The following is an 18,653-nucleotide window of genomic DNA, read 5'->3' as shown; positions in this document are numbered from 1 at the left end:
TGGGTGAGCAGCAGCTCGTGGAGCTGCTCGCTCTGCCACTCTCCACTGCGAGCTGGGTTTGGTAGGGAAGGTCAGGGCTTTCTTCACTCACCCTTTTCCCCCTCCCCCTCCTCACATGCCCTTCGAGTGGGAAGCCCAGAGTTGGTGTTGCAGCCTTGCAACTGTGAGGGCTTGCTGCTGCGGGGAGGGTGGGGGCTGAGCTCCCTCCCCCTCCCCCTCCCCACTCCACAGCACTGGGAGAACAGCAGCACAGTGATATGTGAGGCTTTTCCTCACAGCAAGGGGGTGTGAAGCCAGGTAAGCTTCCTTCCTCATGCCCAGACCCCCACATTCCAATTCCCCTTACTCACTCTCTTTCCATTGCCAAGACCCCACATCCCTGGCTTGCTCCAGTACCTCCCTTGCTCCAGCTCCCGGGAGCTTGCCCAGGACCGCAAGAAGCAGGCACCTGCCTGGTCCAGTGCAGACATCGTGGACCTCATCCACGACCTCCGCACTAGGCACAGGAAAGTGGCCGTCTAGGGCAGGAGAGCTGCCAGCCTGGCCACCCAGGAGCAGGTTTGCATGAAAATCAAGGTGGTCCACTGAGACCCCCGACCCTGAGCTTAAAATGTCCATACTGGGTCAGACGAAAGGTCCATCTAGCCCAGTAGACTGTCTGCCGACAGCGGCCAACACTAGGGACCCTGGAGGGGATGGACCAAAGACAGTGACCAAGCCATTTGTCTAGTGCCATCCCTCTCCAGCCTTCCACAAACTTTGGGCAGGGACACCACTCCTACCCGCTGGCTAATACCACTCCATGGACCCAACCTCCATGACTTTATCTCACTTCTCTTTAAACTCTGTTCTAGTTGTAGCCTTCACAGCCTCCTGCAGCAAGGAGTTCCACAGGTTGACTTATTTGCTTTGTGAAGAACAACTTTCTGTTATTAGTTTGAAGCCTGCTACCCATTCCTTTCCTTTGGTGTCCTCTAGTCCTTCTATTATGGGAAATAATGAAGAATTTTTCTGTATGCACCCTCTCCACCCCGCTCATGCTTTTATAGACCTCTATCATATCCCCCCTCCATCTCCTCTTTTCTAAGCTGAAAAGTCCCAGTCTCTTTAGCCTCTCTTCATATGGGACCTGTTCCAAACCCCTCATCATTGTAGTTGCCCTCCCCTCTCCCACCCTCTCTCTTCCCCTCTCCCACCTCCTTTTCCCAGTCTTCCCCAGTTCAATAAAGAAAGATTCTATTTTTGAACACAATTGTCCTTTATTTTGTACATCAGGAAGGGGGGCTAGGGAGGGGTAAGTGGAAGGAGGTGAGGGAGGAATGGGGTATGATCCCCCGATGGGGAGGACTGGGCTGGCTCTGCGGGCTTCTGGGAGTGGAAGCTCTCCTGCAGCCCCCCAATTGCCCCCTCTCCCCAGATGGCAGCCTGCGGCAAGTGCAGCCGGTCTGATGGCCAAGTGCTGTGATGTGCCCAGTGTGGGTACTCTGGGAAATCCAAGCCAGGACTGCTTTGCAAGCGGGGCACCCCTGAGAACTGTCTGTCCGGGGTGGGGGTCGGGTCCCTTTAAGCACAGCCCTCGGCTAGCCTGAGACAGCAGCTCCACGCTCTAAGTCCTCATCTGATGTCCTGCCGGCACTGCTTCTGGCCATCCTTAACCCCGGTTCAGGATCCACTGTGTGTGGACATGCTAGTTCGAATTAGCAAAACGCTAATTCGAACTAGTTTTTTAGTCTGGATGTGTTAGTTCGAATTAGCTTATATTTACATTTAAAATGATAGGGACTCTATGACTCTCTTAGATTTTTTCTTTCCTGTGACAGGTAAACTCGTCAATATAGATACAAACTCATTACGGTCTTCCATGAGACCTGGCTTTGAAGATACAATCCGTCGGTGTATTCAGAGGTTTTTATGCCATAATGATGGACAGTCCTGGTCAAACAAACGCCACTATCAAGAAGGTAGCTCAGACTGCAGTGTTTAGTATACTATGGTCTCTCTTTTTAATTTCAGTTGTGTGTGTGTATATGTACATATTTTCATATTTATGAACTGAAGGATGGTAAGATCTAAGATCTCTAATAGAGCGGGTTTGGTATAGCAGCTGCTTTGCTGTTCAAGTATGTCCCTTGGTAGTTTTTATGAAATATACCAAACAGACTTTCTCATAGACTGAACTGATCTCTGTCCACAAGACAGGTACAACAGGAAAGCAGCAGATTAAGTCATGCTTCCTTAATGAGCTGCTGGCATGCCTGTACATTGACTTGTAGGGGTTCACTCCTAGCAAGGAAGGATAGCTTATCTGTTAGCTTCTGTCAGCTTCTGTGCTTATTATGAAAAGGATTCTGACCTAATTACATAAATATGTTTACCCAACTCAGCTGGAAAATTTTCAGGGACATGAGCCATTTTAAATAACTAGATATTAGAGTTGATCGAAAAATGGAATTTTCATCCTGCAGGAAATATAGAATCCTGGGAATTTTGTTTCATCCTAAAATTGTGACAATGAAATCTTGGAATTTTTCATACATGTTCTAAGATAAACACGTTTTGGGCTTGTATATTACATTATTATTCATAATGTAATGTAAAACACAATCAAAATGAGATGTTTCAATTTTACCTTATTGAACTATTTAGATAATTTCCAGTTGAAAATATCTAGTAAATCAGTAAATTCCCATGAAACACTTGATTTTTGTCAGATCACTATTTTTCCATGAAAGTTTTATTGGAAATTTGTTTACTTCCACTGATAGGTATTATTTATTGCATCACACTTGAGCGTGATTTGAAGATTGACATGTCTAAACCTCTTTTTTGGAATCAAAGTAGGCCATTGATAAATGCATCAGCAGTTTTAGAGTTCTGACAGTTCTGTATAGTCAGCACAAAAAAACTGCAGCAAAAATTATATTCAAGGAGGTGAATGAGGAACTATCTTAACCAATTAGTGATTATTATTGAAAATTCAGAGGAGAGGAAAGATTCCAGAGGATTGGATGAGGGGAAGTATATTGCCCATCTGTTTAAAAAGGGAAATAAAGTCAATCTGGGGAATTACAGACCAGTCAGTTTAACTTTCAGTACCCAGAAAGATAATGGAACAAATAAGCAATCCAATTTGGAAACACCTAGAAGATAAATAAGGTGATAAATAAGTCAATATGGATTTGTCAAGAGCAAATAACTTCAAACCAACCTAATAGTTTTCTTTGTCAGGGTAAAATGCCGTGTGGTTAGGGGAAAGTGGTAGATGTGGTGTATCATGACTTTAGTAAGGCTTTTGATACTAACTCATGTGGCCTTCTCATAAATAACTAGAGAAACAGTCTAGATGTAGGTATTCTAAGGTGGGTTGGAAAACATTTCTAGAGAGAGGTTTTATCAGTGGTTAATAGTCAAGATGAAAGTACATATTGAGTGTTTCCTTTGAATATCTTCATCAATGGCTTTGATAATGGCATAGAGAGTACATGTATAAAGTTTTCAGATAATACCAAATTAGGACGTGTTGGTGCTTTTTGAGTGTAGGATTGTAATTCAATATGATCTGGAAAAACTGGTTTAAAATAAATAGGATAAAATTCAGTAAAGACAAATACAAAGTACTCCATTTAGAAAGGAACAATCAACTGCACACATCAAAATGGGAAATGACTGCTTAAGAAGGAGTACTGCCAAAAGGGTCCTTAAGGTTATAGTGGATCACAAGCTAAATGAATCAGTAGTGTACCACTATTGCAAGAAAAGTGGTCATTCTGAGAGGCATCAATAGGAGCGTTGTAAGCAAAACACATGAAGTAGTTATTCTACTCAATGCTGGACTGACAAGGCCTGAACTGGAGTATTGTGTCCACTTCTGGGCACCACATTTCAGGAAAATATGGACATATTGGCAAAAGTCTTGAGAGCAACAAAAATGATTAGAGGTCTAGAAAATGTCATGTGCAAGGAAAGATTGAAAATATTGGGTTTGGTTAGTTTGGAGAAGAGAAGATTGAAGGAGGACATTTTTCATGTACAGGGCATGCCTATAAGTTGCACTGGTATACATCGGTTCCGCATTAGCATTGTTATAAGTCCTCCCATTCCCTGCTCTTATATCATGCAACTCTCTCCCTCCCCATTTATGCAAATGGAATCAGCTATGGAAAAAAATTTCCCCGCTTTACGTTGTTTCGGTATACATCCACATTCCAAAAAACCTGGATGTATCTTGGATATACAGCAGGGATGCCCTGTACCTAAAAGGTTGTGAGGGAGGTGAAATTTTTTTCTTAATTTTGGACAATAGGACACGAAACAATGGGTTTAAATTGCAGCAAGAGAGGTTTAAGCTGGACATTAGGAGACTGTTAGGCTGTGTCTAGACTGGCAAGTTTTTCCGCAAAATCATCTGCTTTTGCGGAAAAACTTGCCAGCTGTCTACACTGGCCACTTGAATTTCCGCAAGAACACTGACGATCTCATGTAAGATAGTCAGTGTTCTTGTGGAAATACTGTGCTGCTCCTGTTTGGGCAAAAGCCCTCTTGCGCAAATCATGGCTAAAATGGCGATCGGGGCTTTTTTTGTGCAAAAGCATGTCTAGATTGGCATGGACGCTTTTCCGCAAAAAGTGCTTTTGCGGAAATGTGTCCGTGCCAATCTAGATGCTCTTTTCTGAAAATGCTTTTAACAGAAAACTTTTCCGTTAAAAGCATTTCCGGAAAATCATGCCAGTGTAGATGTAGCCTTACTGTCAGGCTAGTTAAGTACCAGAAGAAATTGCCTAGAGAGGATTTGGAATCCTTGTCATTGGAGATTAGACAAACACCTGTCAGGGATGGTCATGATAATTAGGCCCTTACCAAATTCACTGCCATGAAAAACACATCATGGACTGTGAAATCTGGTCCCCCCCCCCCCAAATCTGGTGTTTTTGTGTGCTTTTACCTATTTTTTGAGGGGAGGGGGCAGGGTGTCATAGTATTGCTGTCCTTACTTCTGCACTGCCTTTAGAGCTGAGTGACTGTTGGCCACATGCCCAGCTTGATGGCAGCACCCTGCCATGATACTTTCTGCACTACTACCTTCTGGGTGGCTGGAGAGTGGCAGCTGCTGACTGGGGGCCCACCTCTTCAGGAAGAAGCACAGAAGAGTGACAGTACAATATCATGCCATCCTTACTTCTGTGCTACTAGTGACGGCTCTGCCTTCACAGTTGGGCTCCTGGCCAACAGCCACTGTTCTTCAGCTTTCCAGCTCTGAAAGTAGCACCTCTGCCAGCAGCAGTGCAGAAGTAAGGGTAGCAGAACTGCAACCCCACCTACAGTAACATAGCAGACCCTCCCTCCCCCAACTCTCTTTTGGGTTAGGTTCCCTACTAATACAATACCATAAAATTTCAGATTTAAATAGCTGAAATCATTAAATGTATTACTTTTTACATCCCATTACCATGAATAATTGACAAAAATGGACCATGTGTTTGGTAGGGCCCTGTATATTTCATTCTTAATCCTGCTTTGAGTACAGGGAACCGGATTAGATGACGTACTAAGGTCTCTTTCATTTTTACATGTAGGTGATTGTGTGTATTGATTTACTCCCCTCCTCTCCTCAGTCTCCTTTAGTCTTTGGGAACTCTAGCTGTATGTTTCAAGTCTTTGGATACCCATCCTGTATCACTTCTGTTTTATTTCTGTTTATCTAGTTTTTCAGCATATGAATCTGCTAAATATTTTGTTCAACAGTTATAGTGACACTTAGTTGGTCTTTGAAATACAAGAGGATTATCACTATGCAATTGTGTTTTCCCTCGCAGCTTATATACAAGGCCATGCTGAAACTCCACTATATCGGTTCTCCTTAGCAGATGGCACTATAGTAACAGCACAAACAAAGAGTAAACTGTTCCGAAATCCAGTAACTAATGATCGTCATGGATTTGTCTCCACCCACTTTCTTCAAAGGTGAAATTAACATTGTTCATCTGGCAGCTTGAAATATTGTAGCTTTTCAAAACACATATTTGTATTGATACAACAGCAGTGGCCAAACTTACTGATCCTGACTTGCATACTTAAACTTCAGAAGTTTGAGAGTCAGAAGACATGCATAACCTGCCCTTTGGCTTCTGTCCCAACCTCCCACCCCTGCAGTGCTGAAGATATGCTCGCCCTCCCCTACATGCAGTGCAGAAGTCACTAGTTCCACCCCACCAAGCAGAAGCCCCAGGTGTCTCAAACGCACACACACACCCTCAGTCCAGTAGGCAGAGAATGGGGAAGGACTTTACTCTTTTTTAATATTTGAATGAATGAGCAGTATGGACACTCGACTCAAGTTTACTGCAACCTTTGTTGACCTAGATTTATGCATTTCTTACAGCTTTTTGAGCAATTATTAAATAATATTTTAAATTATCTTTGTGGAACTTGATTGCTATAAAGTTTTAAATGTTTTTCTGTTGGGGGGTGGGATGGTGGTATGTTGAATTTGCAGAGAACAGAATGGATATCGACCAAATCCCAATCCAGTGGCACAAAACATCAGAGCACCTACAGCTGGAAACACAAATTCTGTTGGTGCTATTACGAATATGTCACCAAGTCAAAGCATGTCAATGCAGAACAGAAACTATGGCATGGGAGATCCCAGCGTGATGGGACAGATGAGTGGCATTAGATATGTAGGACCTGGTAATATTGGACCGATCAGCTCTGGACCAGGAATGCAGTCCTCTCCTTATCAGAACAACAGTTATGGATTAACTATGAATAGTCCACCACATGGTAGTCCAAGCTTGACCTCCAGCCAACAGAACTTAATGATTTCTCCTAGGAATCGTGGGAGTCCAAAAATGGGTTCGCACCAGTTTTCTCCAGTTGCAGGTATTTCATTCTTGTTTTAAAATCTTCTCTACAGATTGCTTTTTGCTCCTGTATCTGAATTTGCTGATCTTTTAGATATATTATGATCCTGTAACATCTGAACCAGTAGTCCCTGTAGGCTGTGCACTTGAATGGCCACCCAGGAAAAATTCAGATGCCACCCAGCTGATTAGCAGACTACCCACAGCCAGCAGCATATGTTTCTACTGGTGGTGCATATATGCCTGGGTGCTTATAACAAAATTTATTCTGCACATGGATGGAAATAATTAGAGGGAATAATGATCTAAACCACTATACCTTAAGTGTAAAATACATAAAAAACGTTATGATGAGGGTATATCTAGAGGTACGGTAATTAATGCTAAAGTATTTATTTCTGTGGTGTGTATTTCAGTTCTTAATGTGCATGCTTAAATAGACTTATTTAGTATGTAACGGTATTCTGGCAAATAAATTCAAATGTAGATGTGATAACTTCTGTAATATAACAGCTGTAAAAACTCTGACACAGGTATGCACTCCCCAATGGGATCTGCTAGCAACACTAGCAACAACAGCTTCTCTAGCAGTTCTCTTAGTGCCCTTCAAGCCATTAGTGAGGGTGTTGGAACTTCCCTTCTATCAACGCTTTCCTCACCGGGTCCAAAGTTGGATAATTCCCCAAATATGAATATAGCTCAGCAAACTAAAATGGTCAACCAGGAATCAAAGAGCCCTTCTGGCTTGTATTGTGAACAAAGTCAAGTGGAGAGTTCCATGTGCCAGTCAAATAACAGGGACCTCCTTAGTGACAAAGACAGTAAAGAAGGACACTTGGAAGGGTCTGAGAGTCAGAGGGGACCAAATGAAAGCAAAGGACATAAAAAGCTCCTTCAGTTACTCACATGCTCCTCAGATGAGAGAGGGCATTCTACGTTGTCAAACTCACCATTGGACTCTGGGTGCAAAGAATCTTCTACCAATGTTACTAGTCCCTCAGGAGTCTCCTCTTCTACATCTGGAGGGGTCTCTTCCTCATCAAATGTGCATGGGTCCCTGCTACAAGAAAAACACAGGATTTTGCATAAATTGTTGCAGAATGGTAATTCTCCAGCAGAAGTAGCGAAGATCACAGCTGAAGCTACTGGTAAAGATACCTACCATGACTCCAGCAGTACAGCCACCTGTATAGAAGGAACTATCAAACAGGAACAACTGAGTCCTAAGAAGAAGGAAAACAATGCTTTACTCAGATACCTACTAGACAAGGATGATGTAAAAGAAATGAAACCTAAGGTAGAAGGACTGGATAATAAAATGGGACAATGCAGTAGCTCCTCTATTCCTACTTCAAGTCAAGAAAAGGAAATCAAAATAAAAACAGAACCTTCTGAAGAGGTAGTGTATTTAACCTTGTACAGAAATTTTATTAATGAACTTACCAATATTTTTCTCATTAGTTAACAGCCAAAAAGGAGAACATTTAATTTTTATATGTAAATATTTCCAAGACTCTACTGTGTAAACACAGTATAAAACATATGTTTAATTTTATAATCATTAACTAAGTACATATGACTTGAACAACAGTATGTATTGTAATAAAATCTGCTATACTGGTGTTCTTTGAATGATATTACTATTCAGCTATCAGCCAATTAAGATAAAGTGTATTATGTGCTTTATTTAATATTAAATCTTTAAAATTTGCGATTTTTACATAGCATATATTTTCATGGATAATTTGGAAATTGCCAGCTGACTCAATTAATCAGTTGAGGGTGCTACAGTAGGAAGTAAGAGGATGACTGTAAATAGAGCTTATCCATTGTCTATATGCAATTTGGTTTAAAAATGTGTTTGGGAAATTTTCCTCTGATTCTATGATAGGAACACAGATGTGGTTCCAGTGAGGTTGCCTTCGATTACATTGGTGTAAAGGCAGGAATAATGCTTGTGAATCCTATAAAGAAAGTCTATTCCTGAATATATATTACATGAGTTGTGCTTTTCAGCACTTTAGATGTTTAAACAAACTTTGGGAATTTGCGGGGGGGAGGGCAGGGGAAATGCCTTCCAAAATCAACTTGAGTTATGCATACATATAATAGCCAAAGCTGATACTCTAATTGTTCCATAGAGGCAGACCCCTGTGTCTGACTGAAGACCCATTTTATCTTCAAATATTGCTTCTTATCCTAATTTAAAACACTATTTGAAAATATTGAACTCTGTTGAAATAAATCTGAATCGATGCTTCCGTACTCAAAAGCAGTACAAATGTATGTAATCCTACAACTCATATGCACAGTGTGGCTTCTTATTGAAGTCAGTTTTGCTATTGAGAGGCACCGGGGTTTTGTAAAGTTCTTCCCAGAAGGACAGTGTATTTCCATATAGTATCTCGCACGTTTTGGGAACTATTTTAATATCAATAATGTTGACTTATTCATAGAGCAATTTTTCAATATCTAAACATCCTAAAAATGTTTTACATTTCTTAGTGACAACTTACTAAAAGTAGATGTAAACTAAACACCTTATTCCCATTGGAGAATAAAGACAATTACCAATTGTTACGTAGCTTATATATACAATACTCTCTTTAAATATCTGAGAAATTTGGAAAACTTGCATGGTGAGCTTATCTTGCAAACTAATATAGATCAATTTTGTTCAAACTATATGGCTATGTCTAGACTGTGGTCTATTGCACAAGAAAATATGCAAATGAAACAAAGCAATGAATATCGCCGCCCATCATTTGCATACTTAATGAGCCTCCATTTTGCACAAGGGGCTTTTGCGCAAGAGCCATTCTGCCTGAAAAAAAGCGGCAGAACAGCTCTTGCGCAAGAGGGTTTTTTTGCGCAAAATGGAGGCTCATTAAGTATTCAAATAAGGTGCAGCGATATTCACTGCTTTACCTCATTTGCATATTTTCTTGTGCAAGAGAGCACAGTCTAGATGTAGCCTATGTGCTTCAGAGACAAATTTTCCAAGAAAGGTAAGCATGAGGTTACCCTGGAAAATAAGTGCCTAATATGCACATATAGTTACTGTGATTGTGTCCACAAACGGTTCATTAGGTGCACTGAGTTACTGGCATGTAAATTTATAATAACTGTGACTATGAATTAATGCCCTTAGTGCTTCACTATAACGTTCAAGCTTTTTATATAAATGCAGAGAAGTCTCCCAAATTTGAGATGCTAAAGATATTTGTGTTCAAGTGAATTATTTGTGTATCTACTCTATCTCTAAAGTTTTGCTTTTCCCAAACAAACAAGGAAACAGAAACAAACAAATCAAAATGCGCTAACCAAATATTGAATGCTGTCTGAAGAATTTTTTGGAAGCTGGCATTATGTTCTGAAATGTTATAATTGAATATATTGCTATGGGTTGTTAAGACTTGTGAAGGGCTAAATGGAAAGTTAAAGGATGAACAATGTGAGATTAAACAGTGTTTTGGGTTTTTTTTTCTTTCTAGATGAGTGGAGACTTGGATAACTTGGATGCAATACTGGGTGATCTGACTAGTTCTGATTTTTACCATAATTCTGTATCTACAAATGGGAGTAACCTTGGAACTAAGCACACATTATTTCAAGGAAATGCCCCCTTGGGTAAGGAAGTTCATTTAATTCCACTTTTCTCTAAGATTAGGTGCTATTGTGTGATTTGCTGTAATGTACATTTAACTCTTTTGCTTGAAGAATGTTTTCTGATTTGGTAGGAAATCCGTCTACAGGAACAAGTTATATGTACGCAGCTAATCATCCATTGATAGATTTTATTTATATAACTAGTGTGAAGGAATATTATGAAATATCAGAGGACACTGACAATCCCTTTTCAGTCAGCATCTGAATTTTTTACTAAATTTTAAAAATTAATACAGAACTGTATATCTGAATTGTGAGCGCTGCCAAAGGCTTGTCCATGTGTAGTTCTCTAGCACTACAAAGAGCCTCAAGAACTTTGTGTGCCGTACAAATGTTAAGTCAACTTCTCTTTGCTTTCCATTTCATGGTCTCTCTTGCACTCATTGAATGTTGCACTCTAGAAATCCACATATCAAAGAAAGTGGGAAAATATTTTGTTACGAAAGGGGGAAATTGCAGATTAAAAGAAGGAACTAAAACCTTAACAGCTGTCTGGGGAAAGGCTAAGGGATGAATGGCAAACTTTTGATTGGCCACTGCTCTACCCAGATAGCTTCAGGCATGACCCATCTAATAAATACAGCTTTTTTATTTCTGAAGAGCTGACCATCCCTACTAGTATCTGTCTCAGTGCATAGATACTAGATAAGCACATTATGAAAGCTTGAAGCAGATATCACCTGGCAAGTAAGTTTACTCCTCTGACCAGTACATTTTTTGAGCCCTCCTGAGGAATGTCTGAGTTAACTAAATTTCATACTGGAGGTGAACCTTGTAGTTCTTTGTTTACTCTGAGGCAAGAATTTCAGTGTGTGAAACTAGTATGTATTTCAAAGGCAAACCAAAGAGAAGGGAACAGCATGGGTTTTGATAAAATACATAGGTTCCAGGTATGACACAGTAGGATGAGAATATGTTAACAAAGAGGTAATCTGACAGTGAATAAGATTGAAGAATCCAGTGGGATTCAGATGTTTAAGGAACAGTAACTTTTAAGGGTGAAGAATAGAACCTTGCTTGCAATTAACATTATGAAGAGTGGTGAGTTGTACACTTATGAAAGGACTGGTAGTTTCCAGACTCATTCTCAGGAAACTTGGTGTATATGATGAATAAAATAAGAACTGAAGACCCATACCAATGGATCAAGAGCATTAAATTGTAATACAGTATATGGCAAGTGAAAGAATCCTAGGTTGTAATTTAAAATGTTTTATCATATTACTAGAGCCCTGCAAATCTATGGATATCCACAGCTCAATTTTGAGGATACAGATGCAGATACAAATTTTGTATCTTAGAACCCTGCAAATGTGTGGATATCCATTTTATATACACGGGTATCCATGAATGTGGATGCACATATCTGTGGATCGTTTTTGCGGATGCAGATACTAATTTTTTATCTGCGCAGAGCTCTACATATTACCGAGGATCTAGAGACTTGTTTGTTTGGAGAAGAAGGTAGCTAACTATATTTTTCAGCAAGGACAAATGACTAAGTAAAAATAACCGTTCATGGCTTGTTAAATGTGTAGCATAGTAGACCATAAATAGATATAATGTCTGTAAATCATCAGTAGGATGTTTTATTTCTTGTTTAAAGGTGTATTGTTGCAAGCATCTTTTAATTCTTTAACAGGTATGAGAAGTCCCCAATCTGTGCAGACTGCCCGTCCTCCTTTCAACAGAGCCATGTCTTTAGACAGCCCTATACCTGTGGGTTCAAGCCCTCCAGTGAGGAGTAATGCATTCTCCATGTTACAAAAGCAAAACATGATGGGTGGGAGTCCAAGAATGATTGAGAACCATGAAAATTTTGGAGCACATATGGGTTTGTTGATTACATACAAACAGATTTCATTATAATTGAAAATATTTAACCTTAAAATACTGTAACATTTTAATGTGTTTGAATTAGTTAAAAACCTGAATATATAAGAATGAGGCATACTAATCTTTAATATTTACAATCTAAATCATTAAACTGAATTTGAATAGCTGTTGTTGTCCATTGCTGGGGTTATTAGGGCAAAGCTGTATCCCATCTGTGTGTTCTTCTGGGACTTTCTTAGCTGAATTATTTTTTTTTTTTAAAAAAAGCTCTTTTGAAATACTGAATTGTCTTTTAATGTATGGTTGACATGACCAGTTCATATCCTTAATTTTGGCTAAATTAATGTGTTAAGAAGAAATTAAGCCTGCCATGACCCTATTTAATAGTAGTTCAGTAATCTGTTCTCTGCTCATTGACTGTCACTATAATTAGGGAGAAAATAGAAATGGTTCCAATAATAACATTAATCATATGTTCTATAGGACAAATAATCTTTTCTATGCTCTTCATTTTTCTAGGTGGACCCAACAGAAATATGGCTATGAATCAGCATCTGGCAGGAGACTGGGTTTTGCCAAACTCCAAGGTTAACAGACTGGAACCTACAAGTTCTAATTCATTGGTGAGACCAGGACCAGACTATAATCCATCCCTTCCCAGACCTGCAGTGAGTGGCTCCATGCCCGGATTGCCCATCCGGTCTAATAGCATACCTGGTACAAAACCAGTGCTACAACAGCAGATGATTAATATGAGTAAGCGCTCTACATTTGTAAAAACCTATTTAATAAAATGCATAGTTGTTTGTTTATCAGTCATTCATAATAAAGATCCTTTTAATTTCAGTACCTGGATTTGTATCCAAAGACAATACATGCCTTGAGGCAAGCTCCATATTTTCCTCTTATGTTTGCAAACTGCCAGGTACACTGTAGCAAGTACCTTAATCTTACTGATAATTAATAATTCCAGACCAAGGAATATCATATTTTTTAATTGTTAGTTTGTTTGCTTATATTTCCATTTGGAGATGTCATTTTTCTTGCCATGCAAAAAAGCTACACTGTATTTATTCATAAACTATATATTCTTTCTGGAGATGGCTTCTACTGTGTTTCTGTCTGTGAAATGCCGTATTCTAGAAATCACACATCTACAGATGAAGGGACTCTATTTGGAGTCTTAGGGGGCTTTTGTGTTTGTTTTTAAACTAGATTTTCTATTTTAATCAGTAATAGTAAAAATAATCAGTATCTTAGTAAATAAATGAATAATTCACCATTTCTAACTATGTAAATATTTAAAAATTGGAATATGTGTAAATTATATGAGATTGCTTAAATAAATGTGCTTAGGTATAATGTATTGTCCTAGTTAGTAATATAAAATTTAATGTAAAAGCTAGATTTAGTTGCAAATAAACATGTTTTAATAGTTAATATCCAATGACAATTAACATTTTTTTTTTGGAAAATAACTAAAAAGTACAAATGCAAAACAAAATTAAAATTATTTAAAATCAGAGTGAATTGATTTAAATCACCCATAAAATAATTGATTTAAATCAAGTTACCAAAAAAGCTAAGACTGACTGTGGTTAGAGTGCATTTAATTTTGGAGTAAGCCCTATTGCACTCACAGGTAATTCTGTTTTTTGATAAAACAAGTATAAAATGAGGTTCCCTTGGAAAAGCTGAGGTTATGCTCAAATAAAATAGGGAATAGACTTATGGCATCACCATTAGGGACTGTGATCATTGTGTTCCAAAATAAAAGGCATGTATTAGGTAATATAAAATAAGAAGAATGACACTCCGTGGAAACTGGCAACTCTAGATTTCTCTTACTGCAACTTTCTACAGTAAACTTCCGATAATCCGGCACCTTTGAGACCTAGGGGGTGCCGGATTATTGGCTATGCTGGAGTACCAGAAGAGGAGCGATGAGGAGTCGGGGGAGGGGGGAATTGGCAGGGAACTGCGCAGTGTGGGCAGCACTCCAGCTGCTCTGCCCCCAGCTTCCCCAAGTCTGCCGCTGCTGGAACTGACCAGTGGTGGACTTGGGGAAGGTGAGGGCAGAGCAGCTGGGGTGCTGCCGGGTTGCTCCCACAGTGCCGCTCAGGTGCGGGGCAGTGCTGCGGGACCAACCTGGCAGCACCCCAGCTGCTCTGCCCCGGGCTTTCCCAAGTCCACCGCTACTGAAACTGACCAGCGGCGGACTTGGGGAAGCCGGGGGGCAGAGCAGCTCCAATTGTCCAGCTGGCCAGAGCACTTCCGGGTTCCATTTGGTGCTGGACTATCAGGAATGCCAGACCACTGGATGCCGAACAACTGGAGTTTTACTGTTTATTGTATTTTTGAGTGATAGATTCTGTACCTAGTTAACTGATTAAACAAGCCATAAGAATTAGGTAAGTTAAACTTTTTTCTTTTTCTATCAACATCCAACACAGCAAAGAGTTTAAGAATTTACTTATCAAATCAATTTATATTAAACGGCATAGAATCTTTAAGAATGATGAATTGCAAAATGAATTATTTAAGTTACTAAGCAGATGATCCACTCAGCCATATTCACATCTTCTTCTACATCTTTTCTCCCAATAAGCATTTTTCCTTTTTATGTTTTGTTTCTTGCAACTAGGCCCTTCATCTTTTTCTTACACTGCTTATACTTGACATATTTTCCTTTTTTATCAAGGGAGCGAATTACTTCAAAATATTCCCAGAGAGGGTCACTCTTATGCCCAGAAGCCATGACAGTTTTTCTGTGGCAAAAGTGTGGGGGAATATAGAAAGCTGTGTACTGAATAATGTCTTCCCTTTTTCTTTCTAGTCCATTCCTTTTTATGCTGCCGTCGTCCTTTCCTATACATTGTGGCTGTGTCTACGCTAGCAAGGTTTTTCCGAAAAATCATCTGATTTTCCGGGAAAACTTGCCAGCTGTCTACACTGGCCGCTTGAATTTTTGGAAAAGCACTGACGATCTAATGTAAAATCATCAGTGCTTTTCCGGAAAAACTATGCTGCTCCCGTACGGGCAAAAGTCTTTTTCCGAAAGACTTTTGCCCAAAAGGGCCAGTGTAGACAGCATGGTAGTGTTTTCTGCAAAAAAGCCCCGATCGCAAAAATAGCGATTGGGGCTTTTTTGCGGAAAACCGCGTCTAGTTTTGCCACGAACGCTTTTCCGCAAAAAGTGCTTTTGCGGAAAAGCATCCTGCCAATCTAGACGCGCTTTTCCGAAAATGCTTTTAACGGAAAACTTTTCCGTTAAAAGCATTTTCGGAAATTCATGCCAGTGTAGACGTAGCCTGTATGTGATTAAAACAATGTCTTAACTAACTCCTCTGTCATACTTGGCCAAGGTCCATCACCGCGTAATCACAGAACAAACAATCTTATGCAGCTTCTGTCTTTATTTGCATGTTACTTTTTAGTCTGCTGAGAAACAGAAATTGAAAGTGCAGAACTTCCAAGAAGCAAGAGCTAGTAGTTAGGCTGGACTGAGCCATTAATTAATTTTTTGGAGACTGTACGTGTAGGTGTAGCATGTTTTTTATAAGATTTAATTGTAACTGTTATTTTAAAACAAAATTATTCATAATTTAAAAAAATAAAATGTTTTGATTTTTTTTTAAATCATTGCTTTTTCTTCACCTTGTTTAAAATATGGTTTCCCACTTTCTGATTTAAATCAAAGATAAAATGGAGGATTTAAACCTCTTTAATTTAAATGAACCCACCCTGAAAAATCTCATTTGAATTATGTAAGGTTATTGCATTCATATTGTTCTCATTTGAGAGGTTGTATGGCTGATACTAGAAATCAAAATCATGTAGCGAGCAATATCTCTAGTCTTTCGTGTGTGTGTGTGTGTGTGTGTGTGTGCGTGTACACATGCTGTTCAAGTATTTAATTCTAAATGGAGTGTTAACCTGTTGAAGTTACCAGTATAAGAAAAGGTCTGTAAAATCACCATTTGTTACTTCACATCCATACCAAGAGGTTAAATTTTACCTTTTAAAAAAAAAATAACATGAATTTTATTTCATAGGACCTAATGAGATTAATATGGCTATGGGAAGTAACCCTTATGGGCAACCAGGACCATCTAGCCAGCCAGGATCATGGCCTGATGGTATGCTTTCCATGGAGCAAGGACCTCGAGTGTCACAAACCAGGTAGGGTTTAAAATAGCTGATGAAAGCTGTGTTGCATTAATATGATCACTGCTACTGCAAGAGTTTAAAAAAAAATGGAATAATATTTTTTCAAAGACATGACTGTCTGAACCCCTTAAGCATTTCCAGAGATTTTTGTTCCGTTAGCAGTGGGCATCAGCTGAAATAGAAGATTAATCAAAAAACGAGTGTGTGCTCTAATGGAACACTAACATCACATTGGACAATATGGTGTATAGCAGATTTTAAAATGATCTGATTTAACAGCTTTCAGAATAATGTTCAACTTTGTTTTAATAGTTTTAAAAACTGTTTTTCTAATCACACGCATATTTTATATATGAAAATGTGACATTGCCACATTAGAAGTTAGGAGTGAACTTCTAAAGTTATTTTCCAACTCTCTCTGAAAATTTCTGATGTCTTGCTGTCATGGATTCATAACTGGTAATAGTTGGATTTGATAGTCTTCTCCATTCTAGTGCATTCAGAAGTCGACTGGGAGTGAAGACTCCAGGCTTGTCTGCATCTCAGCTTGCCATGAACTATGTATTTGTGTAGACAAGCCCTTCGTTTCCATTTTCAGCACTGCTATTGACTCATCGTGACATTGTCTATGTCTGCTAAACTTTGTCTTAGTTTGCCCTTCTGTCCTATGAGTAATACCCATTTCTGTGAAGGTGCTTGTATCCTCAGATGACATATGCTACATGAGAATTATGTATGTTTTTATAATCAGTTATTTTAAACCTGTTGCTTTATAGACAATTACTTAGAAGTTCTTTGGATGACTTCTTATGTCCACTTCCTAACATAGAAGGCCAGAGTGATGAAAGAGCTCTTTTAGATCAGTTGCACACATTGCTGAGTAACACAGATGTCACAGGACTTGAGGAAATTGACAGAGCATTAGGAATTCCTGATCTTGTAAATCAAGTGAGTAACCAAGAGTTCAATCATTTATTTTCCTGCTTTTCCCTCTAAAATTGGTACAGGCAGTCCCTGGGTTACGTACAAGATAGGGATTGTAGGTGTGTTCTTAAGTTGAATTTGTACGTAAGTCGGAACTGGTACATATTGTACCCCAAGTGTCCCCGATTCAGCCGCTGCTGAAACTGACCAGCGGTTGACTACAGGAAGCCCAAGGCAGAGCTGATTTGCCCCGGGCTTCCTGGAATCAGCCGCTGATCAGTTTCAGCAGCAGCTGACTTGGGGACACCTGGGGTAGAGCAGCTGGGGTGCTGCCAGGTTGGTCTCCGCAGCGCCGAGGTGCAGCGCTGCAGGGACCAACCCAGCAGCGCCCCAGCTGTTCTGTCCCAGGCATCCAGATTCAGCCGCTATTGAAACTGACCAGCAGCGGCTGAATTGGACACGCCTGGGGCAGAGCAGCTGGAGTGCTGCTGGGTTGGTCTGGTAGCGCCGACCCTTGGCGCGGTGGGACCAACCTGACAGCACCCCAGCTGCTCTTGGGGACGCACCTCGGCGTTGCGGGGACCAATCCGGCAGCACCCCAGCTGCTCTACCCCAGGTGTCCCCAAGTCAGCCGCTGCTGAAACTGATCAGCGGCTGATTCCAGGAAGCCCGGGGCAGAGCAGCTCTGCCTTGGGCTTCCTGTAGTCAGCCGCTGGTCAGTTTCAGCAGCGGCTGACTTGAGGACGCCTGGGGCAGAGCAGCTGGGGTGCTGCTGGGTTGGTCCAGTAGTGCCGCACCTCGGCGCTATGGGACCAACCCGGCAGCCCCCCAGCTGCTCTACCCCAGGCGTCGGCGAGAAAAGCCTGGTCTGCTGGGGGGGGGGGGGGGGGGGAGGCACTAGGGACCAGGGAGACGCGGGAGCGGCTTTTCTCGCAGCGGAGGACGCGGGCAGCGGGACCGCGGTGCGTCTTGGCGGTCCCGCCGCCTGCGTCCTCCGCGGCGAGAAAAGCCGCTCTGCGTCTCCCTGGTCTGCTGGGGGGTGGGGGGGGCTCTAGCTCCGCGTCTTCCTGGTCTGCTGGGGGGAAGCGCCCCCCGCGCCGCCAGAGGCGGCGACAGTGCGGGAGGCACCCCGCCCTAGCTGCGCCCCCCCCCCCCCCCCCCCGCCCATTCTTAACTAGGGGTCCAACTTAA

General features: G+C 40.8%; 1 protein-coding gene and 1 non-coding gene across 10 annotated transcripts in view; one reads left to right on the top strand and one right to left on the bottom strand.

Moving 5' to 3' along the window:
* The window catches only part of NCOA3 (nuclear receptor coactivator 3), a 191,549-nt gene that overhangs the window by 158,747 nt on the left and 14,149 nt on the right, over window positions 1-18,653 (top strand). For all 9 annotated transcript variants that reach the window (XM_089769690.1, XM_089769688.1, XM_075901554.2 and 6 more), the window contains 9 exons: window positions 1,821-1,961; window positions 5,814-5,961; window positions 6,494-6,882; window positions 7,397-8,262; window positions 10,358-10,493; window positions 12,175-12,366; window positions 12,888-13,124; window positions 16,424-16,550; window positions 17,315-17,486. In XM_089769690.1, coding sequence (XP_089625816.1) covers window positions 1,821-1,961; window positions 5,814-5,961; window positions 6,494-6,882; window positions 7,397-8,262; window positions 10,358-10,493; window positions 12,175-12,366; window positions 12,888-13,124; window positions 16,424-16,550; window positions 17,315-17,486 — 2,408 coding nt within the window. The remainder of the gene's footprint in view (window positions 1-1,820; window positions 1,962-5,813; window positions 5,962-6,493; window positions 6,883-7,396; window positions 8,263-10,357; window positions 10,494-12,174; window positions 12,367-12,887; window positions 13,125-16,423; window positions 16,551-17,314; window positions 17,487-18,653) is intronic.
* On the bottom strand, window positions 17,801-17,930 carry LOC149523467 (small nucleolar RNA SNORA5). Its single transcript, XR_016347069.1, has one exon. It is a non-coding gene; the product is annotated as a small nucleolar RNA SNORA5 (small nucleolar RNA).

The sequence above is a fragment of the Pelodiscus sinensis genome, chromosome 17, assembly GCF_052426305.1.
Source record: "Pelodiscus sinensis isolate ZL-2025 chromosome 17, ASM5242630v1, whole genome shotgun sequence".
Taxonomy (NCBI): domain Eukaryota; kingdom Metazoa; phylum Chordata; order Testudines; family Trionychidae; genus Pelodiscus; species Pelodiscus sinensis.
Note: the sequence above shows the minus strand (reverse complement) of the source record. Positions and strands in the feature narration are given on the sequence as shown.